The following is a 22,942-nucleotide window of genomic DNA, read 5'->3' as shown; positions in this document are numbered from 1 at the left end:
GACAACCGGCCGTTAAACGGCTGGACAGCGGTAGAAAAGCTTCGACTGAACAGACTAAATGTAAAAAGAAGAAATGCTAGTGCACCCTGGGCTTTGTATGAAATGAGCTACAATAAAACCACAGTCGTTATTTTAATTTCTGAGATTCAAAACATAAATTTGACTACGGAGAAATTATTTATTGACACCCAGGTAGCAGTTAATTCCACTTTTTAATGTCAACGTACTCAATTGGCGACGGAGAAAACTGTAAAATTATGACTGGTCTTCCTTCTCTTTGGGCACGCTAACTAACGTTAACATCAACAGTTAGCGAGCTAGCGTCAGGCAATTTCAGTTAAATAGTAGCGTAACACTAGAGCCTAGTCCTGAGAGGTCGTTTAAGGAATACCACTAGCTCTAATGACTCTTCAATGCACTGTTATGTTGCGATGTCCGAGCGCTGGTTATACCACAGAACAGCCAGTAAGTTAACTTGCTAGCCTGTAGCTGCGGGAGCTAGCCGCTCAGTGCGAGTGTTTTTGTTATGAGATGGAGGGCGGACCCCGGGACTGAGGCCTCTGTCAAAACACACCGCGGACGAGACCACAGCCGCTTGACTCACCAGTCAAAGGAGTGTTGAGAAGTCCACGGCCGAGGATTTATCCGAAGCCAATGGAATAACTGAAGAGCAAAGCAATCTCCAACAAATACGCATTCGTCATATCCAAGCCAAAGCCCCGCTTTCAATACGTCCCCTTCCAGCGCCGAGCCTCCGTCGCCATCGCCGCGAAATCTCCAGCCCGACAACATACGTGCCGGCGACGTTATTACGTGAGAGAGAGAGCAGACGTGAGGGGGCGTGGCTCAGAAACACCACGCGGTACAATAATGTAAACACTGTCATTACTGCCAAATTACCGCAAAAATACTAAGTGATGGTGAAGCATACAGTTCACGGTCTAGTAAATACAACAACGTCATGTCTTGAAACAATTTTATAGAGTTCTATAGGAAAAAAATATTTATCTTTGCATCCTTTTTATGAGAAAATAAATACACAACACAGCAGGTCTTAAACAAAAATGTATTGACTGATGGCTTACATATGCAATTTATTTTCCAAGAAAATTGGCATACCATTGACCATTCTTTAACATCTGATAGGTTGACATGTGAGGCCTTACAGTTCATTTTAAACATTTTTGGAGCCTTAATTACAGGCAACCTTTAAACAAATTTTCTTTGGGACAAACCCTCAGTGCCAGAGTTGTAGCCACATTTTTTTTTAAATAGTTCTTCCGATCGTCTACATTTTGCTTGCTACTTTCTTTTTAGTGACTAATGTCAATTATAAAGTAAAACTATTGAGTTTAAAGTTCATAATTAAAATCTAAGCTAGGCTTTTCTTTCTGAACTCGGTTACAAACAGCCCCACACAATAAATTCCTCTGCAAGGAAAAATGCATGAAACATATGATATGGCACAAAATAACCTTAATTTAAATATTAACCAAGAATTCTTGAGTTCCTGCTTTCGACAGATTTGTAATGATTCTGCAAGTCATATAAATCAGCTGCACCATGCATGGACATTGCTAATGTAAAAAGGACCTTAAGTCCGGATTCACCGTTCCTGTGTAAGAAGAATAACACAAAAAACAGTCTATATCCCCTTGTCATGTGACCAGAATTAATTGCATGCAAAAACAATTAGATGATGTTTACATGAGAAGATCACGATCAGGGTAAATACATTTCTTTTCACGTGACCATGTTAATATGAAAAACAATGACGTTTTCTCCATAAGAAAATCTAATCAAATCTAATCAGAGTATATTATGCACAGAATATGGTTGCTGGAAAAGCGGCACAAAAGCTTTTCCGACTCCGAGAGGAAAATAAAACTGTGTCGTTGGAGAGCAAGTCTGCTGATCTTAGAAAAAAAGCAACCCAATAAGCCTCCTTCTGGTGCTTCCAGTCTGCGCTGTACTTTGACGCACATTTGCGTGATTAATTACAAAACCTGCATCGGTTCTCCAAGCAAACCGCGACTTTATATGGGACAGCTCAAACTCCAGTAACCATACAAGATCCACATCATCATTTATTGACGAGCATAACAGAGTCATTCTCTACACCACATGTTTATCATGATCACCATCACCGATGAGAGCAACCGTTTCAGTAAAGCTTTTAAAAGCAAGACTACCCTGAGAGAAGGTCTAAAACGTGGGCAAGCTTGCCAGACAAGAACTGGCTCGACAGAGTTTGGTTTATTAAAATCTGTACACTATCTCAATATATTCAGCACATTTTGTCCCGAGGATGTAGGGTTATTTTTTTTAATAATAATTGTGTAATATATAGCTCTACATAATACAATCCGAGTCCTCTGAACTATGTAGACATGTGCAAGTGTTTACTACCAAATCCAACAATACAGTAAAGGCAAGACTTGTGGACGCTAAGTAAGGATGACGCTCATACTGGAAAATTTCTCGGAGTTCCCACAATTATCAAAAATCTAAGTGCTGCAAGTAGTTCATACAGGAGGTATTGGATATCTAGGTAACTGTTCAGAGTATAAAATAGAGGCAAAATACATAAAGAACATCCTGCAAGCATGACAAAGAAACGGCTACAGACACAATACACGAGTGGTCAAAGATAATATGAGGGGGGTGCTCTTTAATATACTGTACTTACAGACTGAAGGGTTTTATGATGATGACAAGCATCATGCTTTCTGATACATCGAGCTTTAGTCGATGCACATCTCATCTCAGCAGTGTTACCGTTGGCCCACGTTGACCATGTTGCAGTGCTCGGCAGCTGTTCCATTAAAGTGTCATTTATTCTGACAACTGGGAGAGACCCGTTCAGAGGACGGGAACTCAGTCAGAAGTTACCCGTTAGGAGCATCTGTACACATACGAAGGAGAAAGTTACCACGCACCCTGCTTCATGTTGGTTCTCTGTGGAGGGAACGTTCACCTGAGCCACTAAACAGAGGCTCACTTCGCCCCTTCGCCATTTTGTAACTTGGTAGTTTTGATCGTTGTATACTCATTTTTTTTTTTTTTAACAAAACAGAGTTAGCAATTTGTTAATTTTTGTTAATTAATAACAGCGGATGAATAAATAATATATATTAGCAGGAGCTAGTTTAGTTTCAAAAGGAGGCTACATTTGTCATATTTCTTAAAGAAATTAACCAAAATGGGAATCGGAAACCCAAATACTTGAAAAAAAAAAAAAAGAAATAAAGTTTTCTGAAAACAATACAAATACTTTTATAAATCTGGCAGATTTAGATTCCATTTTCATCTTTTAATTTGAACATCATATTTCTTCTAGGTGAAACGTATCGCGTTTCAGAGTGGCCCAGGCTGGAATCCAACAGCGCATGTGTCGAATTTACTTTTATCATTGAGAAGGGTATAAATCATTTTTGACATGCCATTTATTTTGTTATTTTATTTTGTTTATTTATTTTTTCAAAAATGTTATCATCTAACTCTTGAGAGATAGCAATATAACTTCTCGGCAGAAAAAAAAACTGGTTTCAGTGAAAGTAAATTAAAATCTAAATCTGCCAGGGGTATGAAGAGATTTGAGTATTTTTCTGTTCATCATTCATGAAAACACTTCATACTTCTAGACACTGGCCAGGATGAGATTTTCATTTTATAACCTAAAGTAATAAAATAACATGGCTTGGCTATAATAAAACAAATTATGTAAAAGTTTTTATTTGCTCTTTTAGATTCCATGTCACAACTATCCATTTGTGACTTGAAATACATTTTCTGTAGGTATGAGAACAAAATAGGGGCTTTAACTAGGCCAGCTGACTGGCAGTGTGCAGCAACACCTGGGAGATGGTCAGCCCTGCTTCGTACCATTGGAAGAAAACTTATCACATTGTCTGGTGTCTTCTGGGCCAGAAAGAGCTTAAAGCGGCAGGTACAAATTAGTGGAGGGGCGAAGTGTCCTGTAGCCGACCCAGAGCGCTCCTCCTCTGCCGAGTCAAACCTGTCGTGGTTCATGTTTCTGTTTATGAAATGCATGATCGTAGCGTGATGTGTGTGAACCTAATCTGAGGTAAACCAAGCGCCGTGTGTCTTGGTCTGTTTACGGTCTGAGAACCAGTGTCTTAGAGGATCGAACAAGTCCGAAAGAAACTGTGTAAACTGAGCTCAAGTGAAGTGAAGCCTTCACTTTCAACCAAAAAGTACAAGGGAGAAACTGTAAACCTCAAGTATTCTTTAAATTAAAAAAAGAAAGAGAAAAATAAAATAAAACACTTATATCCTTTGTTTAACTTTTTTCCTTTTTTGCAGGCTTTTCAACTATTTGTTGCGTAACCTCTTTTTTTTTGTTCGTTTTCGCTCAAGTATAATCACAGGTGCCTAACTACAGAGGATAACAGGGTCAGGTGAGTACCATGCTACATCAGATTTAGAGAAGGCTATTGCAGACAATTCTACAACATGTACAACCACATTTTATACGTGTGAGTTACAAAGATTTCAAAACATATCACCAAGAAACTAAGTACATACAAGGTGTTGTATATTTAGAGTCTTAAAGGACTATCCCTCAGTCAGTAATTGGAATTCACGTTACTTGACTTAAACTGTCCAGTCTGACAGACAAAATTGGAAAAACTGCTATTCAAAAAGTAGCAAATTTGGTCAGTGTCTTTTTTTTTTTTTTTTTTCAAATAGTCATAGTGCTTTTAATGGCTTAAGACAGAGGTCTTTTTTTTAATCTCACCCAGTGGCAATCTTCAGAACTTCAGTGTACATTAAATGACACCATAGCTGCAAAAGTCTTCATGTCAAGTCCAATAAGTTAAAACAACAGCTAGCGCCGTCACATACATTTCAAAGTAGTATGCATTATCAAAAGAAAAAAAAAAAAAACAAAACAAACAAATCCATTTTTATACATTTTTTTTAACTCTTAAATTATTGTAGGAAGTTCAGCTTCGTGTTCTCCTCTGCATTCCTGTTTCCAGTCCAAGACGGCACTGCCTCAAGGAGCCAGGCTCCGCTCAGGTCCGGAAGCTTCCATCCAACCTTTCTTCCTCGTTGTGTGCAGCAACAGTCTTTCTGGATGAGACGCAGCAAAGCAGGCCCTAAAACTCCCACTCCAGTGTTTCTTCTCGATTGGCTGCCCTCTCCAGCCTGTGGATGATGTTGTTGAGGTTGGCCATTTTCTCGTTGCGTCTCTGAGTGCTTCTGTTGAGTTTGGGGCTTTGGAACGGAGGAAGCGGGTTAGCGTCCATGCCGTGGTTGGCGCTTGTCGCCTGGTTGGGCAACGAGGGCGATATGGGCGCAGAGGAGGAGGGCACGGGGGAGACGGACATCATGAGGCCGGGTGACGACGCGGCGGACGGCGAGTTCAGCGAGACCTCCAGGCTGCTGCGGCACGGCTCCGACGAAGCCTTGAAGCTGACCGGGTCAACGGGCGACTTCCCGGATTCTTCTCCATCGTACCTGGACTTGTTGGCTCGCTGCGGGCCATCCGCGGACGCCACGCCAAGGTGGAGTCCCTGAATCTGGTTGCATGCGCCCTCCTCCTGCATCGGGCTCTGGCCGGCCGGATGGAGCTCGCGGCAGCCTGAGGCGGAGTCTTCGTGCTCGGTTTTCAAAGGGGACAACGGCACGGTGGAGGGAAAACACTGCACTCCGACTTCTTTCTGCGAGCCTTCCCTTCCTTCCATGCTGTCCTCTTCCCTGTAAGTTGCCTCCTGTTTAACGTGAGGCAGTTCGTCAGTAGTGCTAAGAGGAAGGCCAGCGTGGGTTTGTCCTGAGGGCAGCAGCAGTCTCTTGTCCTCACCATCGGAGTTGGGGCTCCGTGTTACTGAGGGGGAGTAGCTGTTGGGCTCGGCGTCTGTGTCATTATCTGGAAGACCGCCCATCAGCACTTCACGCCTCATCCTGGACCTGCATGTAAACATTTTATTTAGAAAGAGTCTCTAAAAGTACAGACAGAAATATTGAAGTTTGCAGTGCCTTGCAAAAATGTCCGTACTCCCAAAACCAAACAGTTTTTATCAGTATATTGCCAAATTACATCAATGTGAAAAGATGTTCAATCTTGTTAACTTTAAGAAGCACTCATTGAATGAAGAGGCAGTTATTTAGTCATATTTCAATAGTTAGGTAGTTTCTCAATATGTTCTACCATAACTGGCCCTTTGAGGACATTCATGATCTTGATACAGTTCAAAATGACTTCGACAACACTGGTCATATCAAATCCTAATAAAATGCACTGAAGTTTGAGGCTGTTGTCAGACTTAACAATCCAAAAACCTCAAGAGGTGTGAATACTTTTAAAAGGACCTGTGTTTTATTCATATACTGAACAGGATAAATACAGTCAGCCTTGCCTGTAGTTGTGGAACCAGTTGATGACAGTGTTGGTTTTGAGGTTGAGCTGCGACGCCAGCATCTCGATGGTGTTTTGGGACGGGTACGGCTCCTGCATGTACGCTTTCCTCAGGGCCTCTTTCTCCTCGGCTCCCAGCACCACCCGAGGCTTCTTTACTTGACTGAAGGGACACAAGTCCAGCGAGGCGAGGGCCGGACTCACACACTCAGAGCGAGTGCTGGGCGAGTCGCTGTCAGAGCCAGTGCTCAGCAGACCGTACCGCCTCTTCAGGTAAGCTAGCAAACACAAACATCCACTGAGATTAGGCTACACAACCGGCACGCAAACTTCAAACCGTGAGCAGGTCTCGGTCCCCACCTTTCTTCTCCATCTTTTTCATGACTCTCAACTTCTCCACGTTGTGCGGATCATTGAGCCATAGCTGCATGCGGACAAAAGGTTCCCGGCCTTTCAGGCTGAGTTTGTGCCAAGGTTTAGGCCTGGAGAGCAGGTCAGACACCGACCCTTGAGTCAGACCCAAGATGGTCTCCCCAAAAAGTCGCTGGCCTGTCAAACCAAGTGGCAGATGTTGCATTAAAATGGTTCCTGCCCCTCCAGAGGGAATATCAGTAAACTCAGACCTACCAAGGTTGTTGTCTGTTAGCACCTCCTTGACCTTCTTGGTGATGGCGTACGTGTCTAGCTCTGGAGACATGGCCACCAACTCCTGGATTCCTAATGGGGTTGCAGGCTGATGCAGGCCCATGAGACTGGAAGTGGATTTCCCACCTTCTGGGTGGCTGGGCAACCCCAAGCCAAGGCTTTGAGGTTGCTGGTTCTCCTTGCTGCTCTCCAGTGAGAGACTGACCGGCTCAGCCACTGGACTCGGGTTGCTCTCTGCTGGACTAGGCGGTGGGGAGGGACAGGACTGGGCTGTTACGGGACTTTTATCTGGAATTAACAACATTTCATGCGGGTTACATTAGTATTTGTCTTCCTGCAAGGCAACTGCTAATGTCAAAAGGTTTTGTTAGTGCAGAATATAAAGTGGTTCTGATGTCGAACTTCCTAAACTATAAGGATGGATTCACACCCATCCAGCTTAGTCCTCTTTAATCAAACTCTTGGAATATCTGACAGGGCGGCCCAGATCGTCAGAACACTGGCGGAGCGAAGTCGTTCCTGATCACTCTGATTTTGAGCACAGATATCAGTGATTCAGAAACTGTCAGAACTTCCAAACCAAAGCCGACAATTTCAGCAAGTTTGTTAAGAAGCAGCTGAACACAAGACGTCACCAGAGCCTTTCATCAACATGGACTAGACCTCCATCATGTTTCTAAATAAATACAACTTTTTCCTCTTCATGATGCTTTTTTTGCCTTCTGAGATTTACACTCTGGAGCAACTTATAGTCCGGAGAATATGGTACTTCTGCATGTTGCCTGTGTGTGGGTCCTCACCTTGAGTGTGGCCCTGGTTGGGAGGCTGGCTGAGGCTCTGGCCCAGCTGGTCCAATAGCCACAGCTGCATGCGGATAAAGGGCTCCCGGCCCTTTTGGGTCAGCTTGCTCCAGGGTTTGGGACGTGACAGCATGTCACTGACGCTGCCTTGAGAGAGGCCCAGAACCTGTTCAGCACAAACGGAATGAGATGTTAGGAATACAAATTTGTCTTTGTGGCTCACCAGGCACAGACACTTCACTGACTTTACTATTACAGATTTTTTTATTCTAAGGACTGTATCACATAAAAGAGAAAACATGAAGGAATTTCCAAATTCCTCCTATTTTTGCATCAAAGTACATTGACCTTATTTTTATATATTAAAGTTGATGCCGTTGGTTAATACCTTTACAAAGAAAGATGGTGAAACTTGTGCTGAATATAGTGGAGGTGCTTAGTTTTGATGCATTTAATGAATATAAATAAAATTATGTTCACTATCTGACTCAGCCGATCATCAGAAGAGAAGCCTCTTCTGATCGCAATGTTTGTTATTTTCATGGTGAAATGAAATCCTGGTGCTCTAAAGATAGACAACTTTCAGTAGAGTGCCACTAGGGGGAGACAGTGTACCACAAATAATTTGTGCATTCTGAAGCCATTATAATTCATATGATTGAGAAGTAAACCCCAGAGCAAAAAATGTGATTTAATAACTCAAAAAAATAACTTCTTTGTTTTTAAAACTCCAGTGCACCTGATTATGTAAGTGTTTTATATCGTATTGTTAAATACCGTGATATATTGATCTATTTGAACATCACTTACTTAAAGGTAAAAGTTGAACCCACACACACACACGCACACGCACGCACACGCACGCACACGCACGCACACACACACACACACACACACACGCACACACACACGCATTTTTCAAGAACATTCTGAATATTAATTGATCTTCAGTGTTTTCACTGCAGTGTTTAAAACAATACTCTACAGGTAGACAATCCTCTTAATTCACAATTCAACATTTTTCCTTTGGTTCATTTATTCTGACATCATTTGCAGCTATAGAGGTTAGAATTAGGCCATGGGGAGCCCGGAAAAGAAAAACGTTAAAAAATATTTTCAAGTAAAGTTAATCTAAAAGGTTATATAAGCGGTTAGCATCTTACCTGCAGAGGATAACTCTTTTGGCATCTTCATTAAATATAAATCCAGATAAGAATGTCCTGGAGGACAAAGCTAATTGCAAGTCTGGAAGAGGCCAAGAGCGAAAGTTTTACTGTCTTAAGTCAACTCCACTCTCAGGCAAATAACAGCAAAAACGTTTTCTGAACTTCTAAACTTTTATTTGCAGTGGGTGGTTATTTACATAAAAGTCAAAGATTATTTACACAGGAATATGTTGGAGGTGGTGAGCCGCCACTGCATGAAACACACTGAGAACAAAACAAATATAAAGTGTTTCTAGTCAGAGTAACTAACTGATAAATATGGCAGAGTGGAAATCTGTAACATGTTGTCTGATTAAACTACTGTAATATTAAGCTTTTTGTACCACTTTCACAACAGAGTTAAACAGAAACTCTACATGTTCTCTTCTAAGGCAAATGTTTCATGTCTAACATAAAATGATCATCTGCTTCTAAATAAATGCAAATTTAACTCTGATGTAAATGTCTATTAAACAGTGTTAAAGCTAATCACTGAAATGGTTTTGTTATCCGAGTTGGTTCATGACAGCAAAGTTTCACTCTGGTTTCGCTTCAACTTCTTGGACAAACTTGTTTTAGATTTATACTAAATGAAGAAACTAAACGAGTTACTCAACAGACATAAGATATTAACTTACCTGCCAACAACCTAACCTCAAAAATCACAAATTATACATTTAATTACAAAGTAATAGAATCACAATTGAGATGATCTAAAACGTGTATCATAGTTCATGGCAGTAATCAGCTGATTTTGATTGGTGCACCAATAAATATGCCATAATTTCCTTAATTTTGGGAGATTGGTCGATAATTACATGTTCAACGGATTTGATCCACAGATCCAGAGCCACTGTCCACTTTAGCTCTGCTCTGAGAGGACTGACCGATAGACTCACTCACCAGGTCACATCTGTGTGTTAACAATACTGCCAGCTTAGCAACTTTGTTGCTATATCTAGTAACTTTTCAGACAAAAAAATATATACATTTTTTGAAGGGCAATATTTTTTAGAGACTCCATAATCCATTTGATTTATGGTTTCAGATGTGTGTAGGTTTTTATTTCCGTTTTCTGAATAGTTTTTTTATTTAAAGTGTCTTCCAGTTCCAGTGTGGCTTGTTCTGTACAAAACTAAAGTTTATTAGACTTTGAAAGGGTGAAAATGTTCTCAAAACAACATGATGGTTTATCATAATAATACCTAGGACAATTTATTGTCTGGTAAAATTTGTTATTGTGACAGGTCTAAAAAGATGTACTGGCACTATTATGCTACTATCATTATTAATTAAAAATTGTCTCAAAACAACATTATAATTTATCGCAATAAATACTGGGAAAATTTATCATCCAGCAAAATTTATTGTGGCAAGAATAGATGTCTGCATACAGAAAGTTTTTATTTGTTCTTTGAGGATTAACAGCTGTTAATGATGAACTTTGCACCTTTTCTCCAAAGATCCTCTGACAGATGCCGTTCTTGGCCAGCTTCTCCTTCACCTGCCTGGTCAGCTCGATGGTGTCCACCTCTCGGTACATGTACATCTCGTACTGTTCCGGCGTCAGGGGGGGCACGGTGGGCTTCAGGGCACGCGGGATGTATGCTGGGTAGTAGGACAGGCGGCCCGGACTGGGTCCGGGGGACTCGCCGCTCACCGAGGTGTCCGACTCCACCTTCACCTCCACGGGCCGGCCCAGGCCCAGCTCATCGTCCGCGTTGGACACCTCCTCGCTGTTGGCGAGGCCGTCGCCGTTTTCCAGGCGGGGCCAGGTGCGGGACAGCGTGGGGGGCCCGGAAGAGGAGGAAGACAAGGAGGGTGAGACGGAGCTAAAGGGTCGGGAGGAGCCGCCGCCGCCGCCGCCGCTCAGTATCATGGCTCCCCGCTCCTGAGACCAGTGCTGATCGAAGTAAGTGCCGGCTTCACCGATCTCCGACTTGACTTTGCGGATGATGTTCTGAACGAAAGCGGCCGGGGAGAGGACACTGAGTGGCGTCTGGGGGCTGCTGATGGAGTTGGCCATGCACACAGCGATGCATCCCCCGTCCTCCTGTTTGATGGAGATGGGCAGCGGGAGGACCCTGGAGCGCTCTGGGGGCCCCAGCCGCTCCACCTGGACCCCAGAGCTGGCGGCGGACGACCTTCCGCAGGCCTCCATCTCCATGAGCGCCTGCTGCTGCGCCTCCATCTCCCTCCTGGCCTGCTCGAGGATGTTCTTTATGGTTTCATCAGAGCTGCTGCCCGCTCCGTTGCTGCTTCGGCCAGATGAGCTGCTCAGACACGACTTCCCATCACCTAAACAAGAAACAAACAACTCCATGTTTATTGTGACACCACTTGGTAATGTTTTGTGTTTTGTTTTTGTCTCTTATCCATTTTAATTTGTACCCTTTTTGATGATGTTTTTTCTTTTATATTAGTTATTTTGCATGTCAGTACCTCTGTTTGCTAGTATGCAATATTTGTTTGTATGCAGTAACTGATGAATAAAAAACACATTCTAAATGACCTCTCCAACTCAGATCCATTAAAGATGCACTACGTAACTTTTTATTTTTTCATATGTTTGCTAAAATATTCATATTAAGACAGATAATCTGTAAAAAAAACTGAGCTATAATTACATACAAACTGGAGATATGCACCACTCAGAAACAGCCAATCAAAGACAGGGGGAGGGCCTTAGAGCTGTTAATCACTTTAAGGCCTGCTGTGGTGCTGGTTCACCATGAATGCTAAGGCTAGTTTGCATAGCCACCGATGGCAGCGGACAAACTGTTTTCCTGTAACGGTAAGATTTTTTTCCACCAGTAGTACACTAAGCAGTGTACAAGAGGTTGATTGACAGCGCTAAGCCCCTCCTCCTGGCTCTGATTGGTTGTTTTTGATTGGGAATGGAGCATTTTTTCAGACAGCATTAGTAGCTCAGGGAAGAGGTGGAGAAGCTCAATTTTTTTCACAGATTATCTGTCTCATACTAAACTGACACAACACAGTGACAGATGTAATAAATATGGAAAAAATATATTTTTTTACATACTGCAGCTAGCAGCGATGAAAATAGATGTGAAAGTCAGTCAATGTAAAAATAAAAACCAATCAATTTAGCCGTCAACTGTGACTCGTGGCTCATAGCCTTTATCCTTACCGCCCCTCTGTGACTGGATCTCCTTCTTGGCCTGCTCCAAGATATTCCTAATGGCGTCGTCTGACCCAGTTTCAGGAGTTCGGATGCGTGGAGTGATGCTCCCTGCCACAGAGGGTAACAGAAAGAGAGAGAAGGAGGGAGAGAGAGAGAGAGAGAGATAGGAGGGTGGGGGTGAGTGGGATGGCTGATCAGAGAGCAGTTCCAAGGCTTTGCTTTTGACTGGTAGATCAATGGCTGCCTTTGAGCGCGTGCTGTCTGAGGTTGCAGTATACGGGAAGCTCAACTTTCAAACGCTGTAAATCTAGGGAGAAAACAAAGTTTAGAAGTAAAACTATAAACATGCCAGAGGAAGTTGTGACGATGTCAAGGATGTGGTCCAGGTGGATTAAGGCGTACAAAGGTCCAGGAGAAATATCACATCTGTATGGAAAAAAAACAAACAAACAAACAAAAAAAACAACTAGACGGTCGTTAGGCTCGAAATGCTCTAAAAACGATTAAAGAGATGTTTTCAAACACCTTTGGCTGTTTGGGTCATTTGTGGTAGAAAATGAATTTTTTTCATGTCTTACAAAAAAAAACTCAAGTTTTTGGACAAAGGTTTTTGTGAATGTTTTTTTTTTCTTTTTTTTTTGCCATGTCAAAATGGGTTTATTTAGCAAAATTGCAACAGAAGCACTTTTTGTTAGCATCACACCAGTCACATGATCAACATGTTGCCACTGGAACAAACCATGAAGGAAACGACAGGAAGTAGTTGAAGGATCATGGAGTGGCATGTTTTTAAAAGTCTTACTCATGTGAACAAACTTAATCTCATGTGATTTTACTTGCATTTTGTATTTAATGGAAACACCTCAATTGCGAAATTGTATTTTTGTAATGTAAACACAGATATTATGGCTCAACAGATTTACTTTTACAAGTTGAGCATTACATTTTTTGCCATGATGTTCCACTTGATGTTTATCTAAATTTAATGGAAATTGCTTTGGATTTATTTCAAATACAATGGACACGCAGACGGAAAAGAAAATGAGAAAAGAAAGGGAGAGAGTTCGGGGAAAAGGTTTAAAGAGAAACAAGGAGAAAAGAGTAAAGGAGAGAGAGAAGGATGAGATGGTAGCACAAGACAACACCGTAGAAGTCTGCAAATACACCTCCATGAAGAGAGAAAAGAAATCTAAAGAACCCACAGAACTGAGAAACCATATATAGCAATAAGAATATCTCTGAAAAGTACACAGTACAAGTTAATACAAGAGTGTCAACTGCAGCCAAACAGAGTACATCTGAATCGCCTGCCGCAGCGTTTTCCACTCACCTCTCTGCCGGACCTGGATGGTCCTCAGAGCCAGGATGTTCTGCTCATCAGAGAGGAACTGTTTCATTTTGATAAAAGGTTCTTTGCCCTTCACTGTCAGCTTCCTCCAGGGTTTGGGTCTGGCCAGGATTTCGCTGACCGAGCCCTGGGACAGGCCCAGCACATAGTGGCCAAACACTCGCTGGCCGATGTTGTGCTTCAACAGCTGCTCTTTCACCTGGAAGGCGATCTCCGCCGTGTCCAGCTGGTCCTCGTCGCCTGCCGTCGAGCTGCCGCTTTCTGATTGGTCGCTGGGCAGGCCGGCGTCCATGCCGCTGGCACCCGCGGACCCTTGTGAGGCCGACATGAGCGCGACCTTTGCTGCATAGAGGGCGGTGGGGAAAGCCATGACACTTTCCTTCTTGAAGTGTGGGGAGAGGAGCTGCTTGTGGAGGATGTGGTCTCCTGACATCCTGTCCGCGGAGCACGGCGACGCTGAGAAGGGACGGGAGAGGTCATGGCCCGAGGAGGACCCGTTCAGGGTGGGGGGGCCGGGGCTGGGGGAGGCACGGCTCTCCGCCTGGGAGGAAGAGGAATGGGAGCCAGGCGGCCTGCTCGCCTCCTTCCCTGCGTCATCAGAGCGGTCATCGTCTGATCAGAGGAGAAACAGAGTCTCACTCACGCCGCCGTTTTGTTTGCTCTTGATGTGATAACAGATAGTTAAGAATATCAATGAAATTCCTTCTCGCCTTGCAGATTCAAACTGCATCTTGCAGAAATTTATTCTAAAAACTGACACCAGAATCAGCTGAGCCTGAACACCTCTTTTTCTTTTTTTTAAGTTTTAGGATGGTGTCAAAATTCTCACATCTCCACAACATTCTGTGCTAAACTCAATAAAAGGTAGTGGGCCAAAAAGGCATCAGGGCAAGAAACTTCAGAAAATAGAAAAGCAGTTTTCAAATGATTTAAGTCTTTCACAAAAATGGTAGTTTGTAACTTTTATAAACAATTTTTTTTTTGTTTTTTTTGTACAATTGTCTCTTTGTTGCAACAACTTTAGACAATCTGTGAAAAAATGGAGCTCCTCTGTATGCTCTGGAAGAGGACATATAATGTTTTCACAGAACTGAACTCTAGAAGCAGACAGGAAGTGAAGCTTACCGTTACTGTGCAATAGTCGGGTTTTATCTCCCATGTACTTGTGAGATGGAAGAAAGACATCTTTATCTAACAAAAGAGCCTCTGCAGCCTTGGCAGAATCCTATAAAACACACACACACACACACACACACACACACACACACACGCACGCACACGCACGCACACATCCACACACACACGCACACACCAACCTTGTTAATTTCTGATTAATCAATAGCAGTGGCTGTCAATATCCTTATAATGGGTGATGGATCAATGAAGCGTTCAATAGCTCTGCAGTGGCTATTTTCTCTTCCAAAACACTAACAGATGATTAAGAAGAAAGCAGACATCTCATTTTGTAAATGGAAGATTTTTAATATGCAAAGTGCTGTGAGATGGAGCTGCCATACCTGGGACGAGCTGCCGTTTGCCGAAGCCAGCTTCATAACCTTTAGGATGCTACAGACAGAGAAAATTGATTTTAATTGGATCTATATGGGATCTTTGACTGGACAGATTCCACTATTTATTTATTTTTTTACCTGAGCTCAGTTTTAATCTCCTCGTAGTCTATCTGTGACTGCAGTTTAGCCTCTAATCTCTGAGGCAAAAAAATATATATTTATAATAAGAAGCGATGGGTCATTTTCAATAAAACTGTGTGCGCTGCATTTTGTTGCGTCTCACCTCGATAGCCTCCGTCTTGTACGCCAGCTGGCGCTCCAGCTCCAGGATCTGGTTGGATGAAGTCTCTTGAACTTCCTGCAGTGTGAACTGCAGCCGCTGAATGTTTTCAAGAAGCCGAAGGATTTCGCGATCTTTGGCCAGCAGGGCGGCCTCTACCTGGGCTGACAGCAGATCGCTCTTCTCCTTCTTGTCCTTCGTAGGCATTGTAACCAAGACAACAGACTTCAAAGTCTCATTTGAGGAAACAAGCTGAACAACACAAAGTACTCTTGGGTTCTTCAGGTGCACCCGAGAAATAAAGTCTAATTTTTAAGTAACTGATGTAGGCTAACTGAAAAAAAAATTAACTAGACATGTCTCTATTGTGCAAATGTGCAGAGAGCATCTGGAACGTTAACCGTTAAATTCAGGAATGTTCAAAACATAGCGCTACGTTTATGAAGCAGTAAAATAACTTTTTCCACATGTCGTGGCACAATTAACTGAGAAAACATAACAAGTCGACTTTTCAACAAGTCATATCAAAACAGAGAGGAAACATGCTAATGTTAGCCTGGCGCTAAATCAAACTGCACATAACATCGCTAGCAAGACGGGACGTTGTGGAAGGAGCTGTTTGTGTTGAAAAAGGAAAATTAATAACAATGATAAAGCTATTCCACTAAATTTATTCTGAATACTAGGACTCGGCTAATAAATGAATAAATAAAATTATGAGAATAAAGTCATAATATGTAATGAAGAAAGACATAACATCACTGCAGTGGTGTGTCCTGCTGCTGATGTGTAAACACATGAAGTTGTTCCTCATTTGTAGAACCAGTGCTAAAGTATAACTTCACAAGATGCTCAACATTTCTCTTCTTACCCAGTTATAAGGTGGATTTCTCACATTGGAGTCTCATAACATTACAACTTTCTTTTGGTAATTTATGCCTCAGTCTTGATGTCAAACTAAAGTCTGGGATTGATATGGCGAGTAACAGAAATTGAAGAATAAAAATGTTTGTGTCCAGTCTATTTGCTTTTTGGTTCTGTGTAGATTTTGGAAGGTGTTTAATGATGAACAAAAATCGCAAAGTTCATTGCAAATATTCCTAAAGTAGCTCCACAAAGTCTGACTTGAATCACAAAAATAGTTAGAAAATCCTGGAGGGGACTGATAGGGCCCAAAAAACTCTCATCAAAACACCCATGATTAAAATAATTGAAAAACAGGAATATTTGCTCTATTTATGAAGATTTTTATAAGAATTAGAAGAATTTGCACTTATACATGTAGCATATTTTATGCCTTATTGAAAGAAGACATGGATTCTTAATAAAATAGGATAAAGTGTGACTTTAAAATAAACTGCATGTCATGTATTCAAACTAGTGAACACACAGCAATCACATTAAAATATAAAAGCATAAAACTAAAAGATATTCTCTTACAGCAGGACCAGTTCTAGGTAGATTTTTTTAGCTGCATTATGGGGCATATAAAAGATGAATGTGTGTTTGCGTTTTATTACTCTGGAAGTATTTTGATTCTTTAAGCATTAAAACAACCTGCAGGCATATCTGTCAATAAAAGTAGCTGAGCTGAAAATATACAGCATTAAACCTTTTCACTCCACGCTTACCCTGGTGGCGCCCTCTGCTGGATGGCAGCTCCCCGTCACTGCGGCCGGCCCGCTGGCTAGCTGCTCCTTTAGCCGCTCCACTTCCCTCTGAGCCATTTCTGCTCTCTGCGTACAGAAACGGCATCGTCCGTTTTTACACGCCTGCCACATCAATTGGCTAATGACATGATCAAGGCGAGCGCAGACACATAAATCAAAAGCACGGGAATTCAGAGCTGACTGAGGACGGTGAGCGCGCGCGGGGCCAGAGCAGGCGAGTGCAGCCACGGGTTTATTCTGCTGAGGGGGCTGTTTAGTCAGCCCACTTTATTCCCCAAACTGTTTACCTGCTCTGTCACACCCGGCCTGCTAATTAATGATTCATTTTGAGAACATTTATCTGGGAGCTGCTGGCAGAGAAAGCAGCAGAGAGAGAGAGAATAAGGGAGAGGAGAGAAGAAAGAAGTATCGCCAGGATGGGAAGCAATCAAGGGAATGAGATAACCCAGAACCCCAGTGTTCAGCTGTGTGGCGTCAGTTGCTACTCGCAGGTCTCCCGTTCTCTGCCATGGTGTGCCCACCAACAGGGGCTCCAGTTTATGCTCACTAATCACACACTCAGGGGAGGGGGAGGCGGCGTGAGCGGAGAGAGGGGGCTGAGTGTGTCTAATTAAAGCCGGGGCTTGATTACAGGAGTGATTACCTTAACGAAGAAGCTTCTCAATCAGGGGAGCAGTACACAGACAGACTGTACTCACCTGGTTCGCTTTCTCCAGATTCGCCACGATGGCGTCGACTTCGGCTTTCCTGGAACACACACAAACACGGGCAGACACAGAACAAGTGGATTAAAGAGTCACCGCCGAGCAGAAAGCGCCGGCGTTCACTAAACCTCCAGGAGGAAAGTCTGACGCTCGACAATAGACGCTCCTGCCTCAGGAGATGTCAAACCTCAAAGGAAATCCCTGTTTTTTAGTGTTTTCATGCATTGTTTGGGGAAAACAGAACAAGCTTTGCACCTGGAACCGTGAACGTTCAGAAGACTTCAGTCTACCACAGGAACGATAACAAACTAACCTTCTAGGGATTAGGAATCTCAAAGGTGACTTCCTGGTTCAGTAAAGGTTTAACAAAAAAGAAAAGAAAATTATATGTACTTGTATTTTGTAGACATGCACAATTTTCCTCAGCGCTCTCAATGCTTACTTTTCAAATGTTATGAAATTAAACTTTATTTACACTTTCAAGTAAACTGCCTAGTGTTAACTAATCACAGGCGTCATGCGTTATGCAGATGATGCTGTAATATGAAACTACAACCTTCTACACCCGACTCACCAATCATCTACAGCAAGACATCTGCTCAGCTCAACATAAATTATTTCATTTCAGACTCGTACTGAATGCCACCTTGTATTTACAGTAGTTTTCAAACCAAACTCTTCCATATGTGATGATTTTCATGCAGTTTAGTCAGAGTCCCACTGTTATTTAGGACTTTTTGCTAAAGGCCAGTCATTTAAAATTTTTTTGCTCCCACTTTTATGACTGTTTGGTTATGGAGGGGAAAAAAATGGTATCATTTGTATATGTGGAATCCAAAGTTCTTCACACATATGTAGTTTAAGGTCGACGGCTCCTCTGATGGCTGATGAACGCCAGCTCTGTGGCTGAATTATGAATATAATGTGATGTAACTGTTTACATCTGTCGCTGCCATGATTTTAATGACTTACTGCATGAACAAGTTTACTCACATGTGATTTTAATTTTATTTCTTTCATTTCAACACCGCAATTGTGAATTTGTGTTTTCTTGACATTAGCAGAATATTTGTAATAGAAACGCGGATAGTGACAGGTCGAAAAGGAGCTTGTGCCTTAAGAGAGACGTTTTATACGAAGTGCCACCTGAGTCACTGAAGGTGAGGTAGACAAATCGTCGTCATCATCAACAAAGACTGGGCTGCCATTAACAATAATAAAGTCCTGTGTCATGAAAACGATAAGTGACGGGGACCATGTGGTCGTACTCAGCCTATAGGAACGCGATCAGCGCGAGTGTGACAAACCGCATTATGGAGACCCTCCCTCAAACTCCCCCGCTGCCCGCCGAGGCCGAGCGTCAAACTGGAAATGTGTCCGGTCCGACAAAATAGATGGCGGCGGCTCCAGAAACATCAGTTCAATTGCGCCATGGATTAAGCCCGGGAGAAAATCCATTAGCGGCGGGGCCGCCTGCGCTCTGGAGCACAAACCCAAACAAAGGAGTGTTTACTTTGAATGTCTATCGACATCCTTCATACGAGCTCAGATTCATTTCGGCCGCGCGCTGGATACATTGCGCTCAAAGACCGGGACAAGGTAGAGTGTTTTCTGAAGCAATCTTTAAATGGAGCAATTCTTCTTGAGGGCTGTCAGGGCCCAGCTGCCGGAGAAGGCAAACACAGAGGCTGCAGCATCGACCTGCGTTAGCGGCTGAGTCACTCCCAGCCTTCGTGTTCCTCAGTTTTACGCCAGACGTGACTCTACGCAGGCTTAAAATGCTCAACACCGGAGAGGGGAGGAGGGATTTCATGGCATCCTGACTGCAAGAGGTGGAGGTGTGTGTGTGTGTGTGTGTAGGGAGAGCAGGGTTTGTTTTTTTTGTTTTTTGTTTTTTTTTTGGAAAGAACATGAAAACATGAGAGGTTCTTACTTGTTTGCCATCTCCTGGTTGTATTTACAGCGCAGCTCCAGCAGCTCTGTCTGCGCAGTGTTCAATGCTGGGGAGAGACACCGCAGGAAGTGAGATATTAACTTTTAGAAAACACACAAACTTTGACCTTAAAGCAACACGACAGCTTGATTTACTGGTCTGATTTGAGGCCGTTTTTCCTGCAAAACTGCGACACAAAGACTCGTGTAGCAGTCAAAGAGTTTACAGATGAGATTATGCCGCTACCTAGTGAGAAATCCAATCCCCCTGCCTTTAAAAATAAAGCCTGTTTTAACAGTCATTAATGTAAGTAGCAGCAGCGGGACGGGTGGTGGTGGGGGGGAAAGGGGTTCAGCAGGGGGCACCATACTGCAATTCTAAATGAAGTGTCTTTTTAATAAGCTGAAATTAAATCCAGCAGCTACAGTACATGCCAGTGTTTAAACAACTTACATGAATGCAGAACTTTGATCTTCTCCTCGGCCTCTGATAGTCTGTCAGCCAAACTAACATCAGCGCTCTCCTCCTCCTCCTCCCTACGAGAACAAACTGTCAGTTCCTTCTCTACATCACGGGCACACATTTAAAGCTACAATAAAGGGCTCGGGGCTGGAAAAAAAAAAAAAGAAAAATGTAAATGCCAACCTCCTCCCACTTAGCGAGGGCACGTGCGGCGGAGTTCACAACAAAAAGAGAGACGGCATGAAAATGGAATCGGAAGCGTTCGGAGCCGCATTGGAAGCGCCGCTGGTTGAAACGAGGCTCTAATTAACTTTCTAATGTAGGTTTTACAGAGTCAGGTCGCTCAGATGCTGCATGGAGATTTGCATCGCTTCTAATGGTTTGTTGTTGTTGCGCAAAAACCAGCAGCAAAATGAGCGTCGGTGAATGGGGATTGATGCCGTGCAAAGGCTGATGAAGGCCAAAGCATCAACATTTCACTGGAATTTTTTTTTTATTTCTTTTTATTAAATTGGAATTTTGTATTCCAGCCCAACACGATGTAGCACATCAATATTAGGCGAAAAGGAAATGCTTGTTTTTTTATTTTCTTTTACAAATGAAATTTGTAAAGTGTGGCATGTGTGTTAGTGTTCTACGATAGTAAAGTCATAATATTAACACCATAAAGACACAATGTTACAAGAAGTCGTACACTTCTTAGGAAAAAGGTTTTTTAATGAGAGCAAAACTTTAATAATTATCAAGCTCTGATGTGACCAACTCACTTTATTTAGTCTGTGGTTCTTTCTTCTAAATAAAGTCAGTCGTTGCTCAATAGTTGCAAAAACCTGCTACTTGTAACAATTTGATGCTGATGTATTAAAAGATTAAGTAGATGCTCAACATTCCTTATTTTATTTTTCATAATTTTTTGAGTTGTCATAAAATTACCACTCCATTCTGCTGATATTACAGCTATATTCAGATGACATTATGACTTCATTCTTATGTCATTACGACTTTATTCTGTAATATGATTTTATTCTTGTATTTCAGTTTTATTGTGATATGATTTTATTCTCGTCTCATTATAACTTTTATCTTGTATTGTTACCACTTAATGACATTGTTGATAACTAGGATTAGTAGGAATTTATGTGTGACTGAATTGAAATTACTTTTTTGTAAAGTGCCTTGAGACGAAATTTATTGTGGCATTATATAAATAGACAGAAAAAAATTGTAAATATATTCATGTCTATGCCTAAATCTATTTGAGAAACTGTGAAAAGAGAAATTTTGCAAAGAAAACTGATTAACAGTCCTCCAGATGGATAAAGCTAGAGAAATACAAGAAAAGATTTCCACCTTTAATTGCAGCAAAAACCAAAAAAACTTCTTCAAAGTATTGACTAAGAGATACTGGATACACATGCACACCACACTCTTCAGATTTTTGTCTGGCAAGTACCATGTGTGTTACAGGGACATAATACAATTTCATGGTAAAATCAAGTGCCTTCAGTTGTAAAAATGCAATATATATCAAATATGATTCAAATTAAATGTGACTTCCTAATTAATGCCTTCAAATTGGAACTCTGGCTCTTTAAGAAGCTCCTGTTCTTTCTGAAACTCCGCCTTCAGGAAGTCATCACAACATGGCTCCTCTATTAACCTTAACAATGTTTTACCAGCATTTCACTGAGAAGGAGCTCTTAATAAGCTCAGTAGATGTGCAGATCCAGCAGATGTTTGCTAATTGCTGCTGGCTAGTCTGAAGGAGTTGAGTGGGGGAGTTACTAATCAAACCAACACTCATGGTATGTTTTTTGATGAGGGAATAACATGCAAATCTCAAAAAGTGTAAATTAAATTAGTGGGTATAAATACTTTTGAATAGAACGGATTTTGCTTGTGACTCTCACCGTCGGTCGTCCGTTTGGTCCTGGTGGTTCTGCTGTGGGGACCCCGGGGCCTCGGGGGCCGGCGTGCTGTTCGGGGTCATAAGTGAAGCTGGAGAGCCGGATTCCGAGGCCTCCTCTGGCGCAGCCGGAGCCACTGAGCCGTCCTCTGTGGGCTCTGCAGACGTACAGAGAGCTACTTTTTGAAAAAAAAAAAAAAAAAAAAGAAGCTAAATAGCTGTTTTACGGCATGCGCTGCCTGTAAAGCACATTACAGAGTTTTTCTGCCTCACAGTTCCGACTATTCCACAGAGACTTGTTTCCAAAAGAGTGACTCTTGGAGTTTTCCTCACTCAGTTTGCCTTTGAAAATCTCACAGGCTGGACCCTAATGACACGAGCGCCGCTCAGACCCACGTGAGCAGAAAAAAAAAAGATCAAATCTAATGAGCTTTCCGGCGCGCCGGTGAATGGCAAAGTTGACGAAAACATTACAATAAATGTGTGACAGGGAGGGGGGCTAAAGTGCCAAATATACACCTAGGTAAAGTGTGGAAAGAAGAAAAAAAAAAAGTATGCTCCTGAAAAGGGGGTTAAAAAAAAAGAGAGAGAGAGAGAGAGAGAGAGATTCTTTAGCACAACAGAGGAGCTGTTTTGCAATGCATGCGCAGCAGCACGGGGCCCATGGGGCCAACTAGGAGGCTGTTTCTCAGCTAACAAGTCTCCTCTGTATCATTTGATCATTTAAATTATTATGCCAGGAATTCTCAGGAGGCAGCTCGGCACTCCACATCACAGGGCTGTTTTTAATCTTCCCCTTCCCCTTTCTTCCCCTCCCGAAAAGTTCAACAGCTCAGAGAGAGAGAAAGCTGCTCCTGTTGTGTACCTGCCTGCCGAACACCAAAGGAGGTGACTTCTAGTGCCAAAGCACAGAGAGGGAAGCTCAGGGGAGCTCCTTGACAAGAAGGG

At 42.4% G+C, this 22,942-nt stretch overlaps 1 protein-coding gene across 1 annotated transcript in view; it reads right to left on the bottom strand.

Annotated features, from left to right (window-relative positions):
- Positions 1-1,052: 1,052 nt before the first annotated feature.
- Positions 1,053-22,942, bottom strand: part of cux2b (cut-like homeobox 2b) — a 134,136-nt gene continuing 112,246 nt past the window's right edge. Inside the window, exons 5-21 of the mRNA XM_016661065.1 lie at positions 21,999-22,204; positions 20,080-20,162; positions 19,627-19,693; positions 17,688-17,736; positions 16,951-17,055; positions 15,323-15,514; positions 15,178-15,236; positions 15,046-15,094; positions 14,654-14,753; positions 13,511-14,140; positions 12,187-12,288; positions 10,486-11,333; positions 7,831-7,996; positions 7,013-7,318; positions 6,746-6,934; positions 6,387-6,663; positions 1,053-5,937 (exon numbers count right to left, since the gene is read on the bottom strand). Of these exons, the coding sequence (XP_016516551.1) occupies positions 5,127-5,937; positions 6,387-6,663; positions 6,746-6,934; positions 7,013-7,318; positions 7,831-7,996; positions 10,486-11,333; positions 12,187-12,288; positions 13,511-14,140; positions 14,654-14,753; positions 15,046-15,094; positions 15,178-15,236; positions 15,323-15,514; positions 16,951-17,055; positions 17,688-17,736; positions 19,627-19,693; positions 20,080-20,162; positions 21,999-22,204 (4,239 nt within the window). The 3' untranslated portion in view covers positions 1,053-5,126. The remainder of the gene's footprint in view (positions 5,938-6,386; positions 6,664-6,745; positions 6,935-7,012; positions 7,319-7,830; positions 7,997-10,485; positions 11,334-12,186; positions 12,289-13,510; positions 14,141-14,653; positions 14,754-15,045; positions 15,095-15,177; positions 15,237-15,322; positions 15,515-16,950; positions 17,056-17,687; positions 17,737-19,626; positions 19,694-20,079; positions 20,163-21,998; positions 22,205-22,942) is intronic.

Source organism: Poecilia formosa, unplaced genomic scaffold, assembly GCF_000485575.1.
Source record: "Poecilia formosa unplaced genomic scaffold, Poecilia_formosa-5.1.2 Scaffold309, whole genome shotgun sequence".
Taxonomy (NCBI): Eukaryota; Metazoa; Chordata; class Actinopteri; order Cyprinodontiformes; family Poeciliidae; genus Poecilia; species Poecilia formosa.
This window is presented reverse-complemented; position numbering and strand designations above follow the sequence as displayed.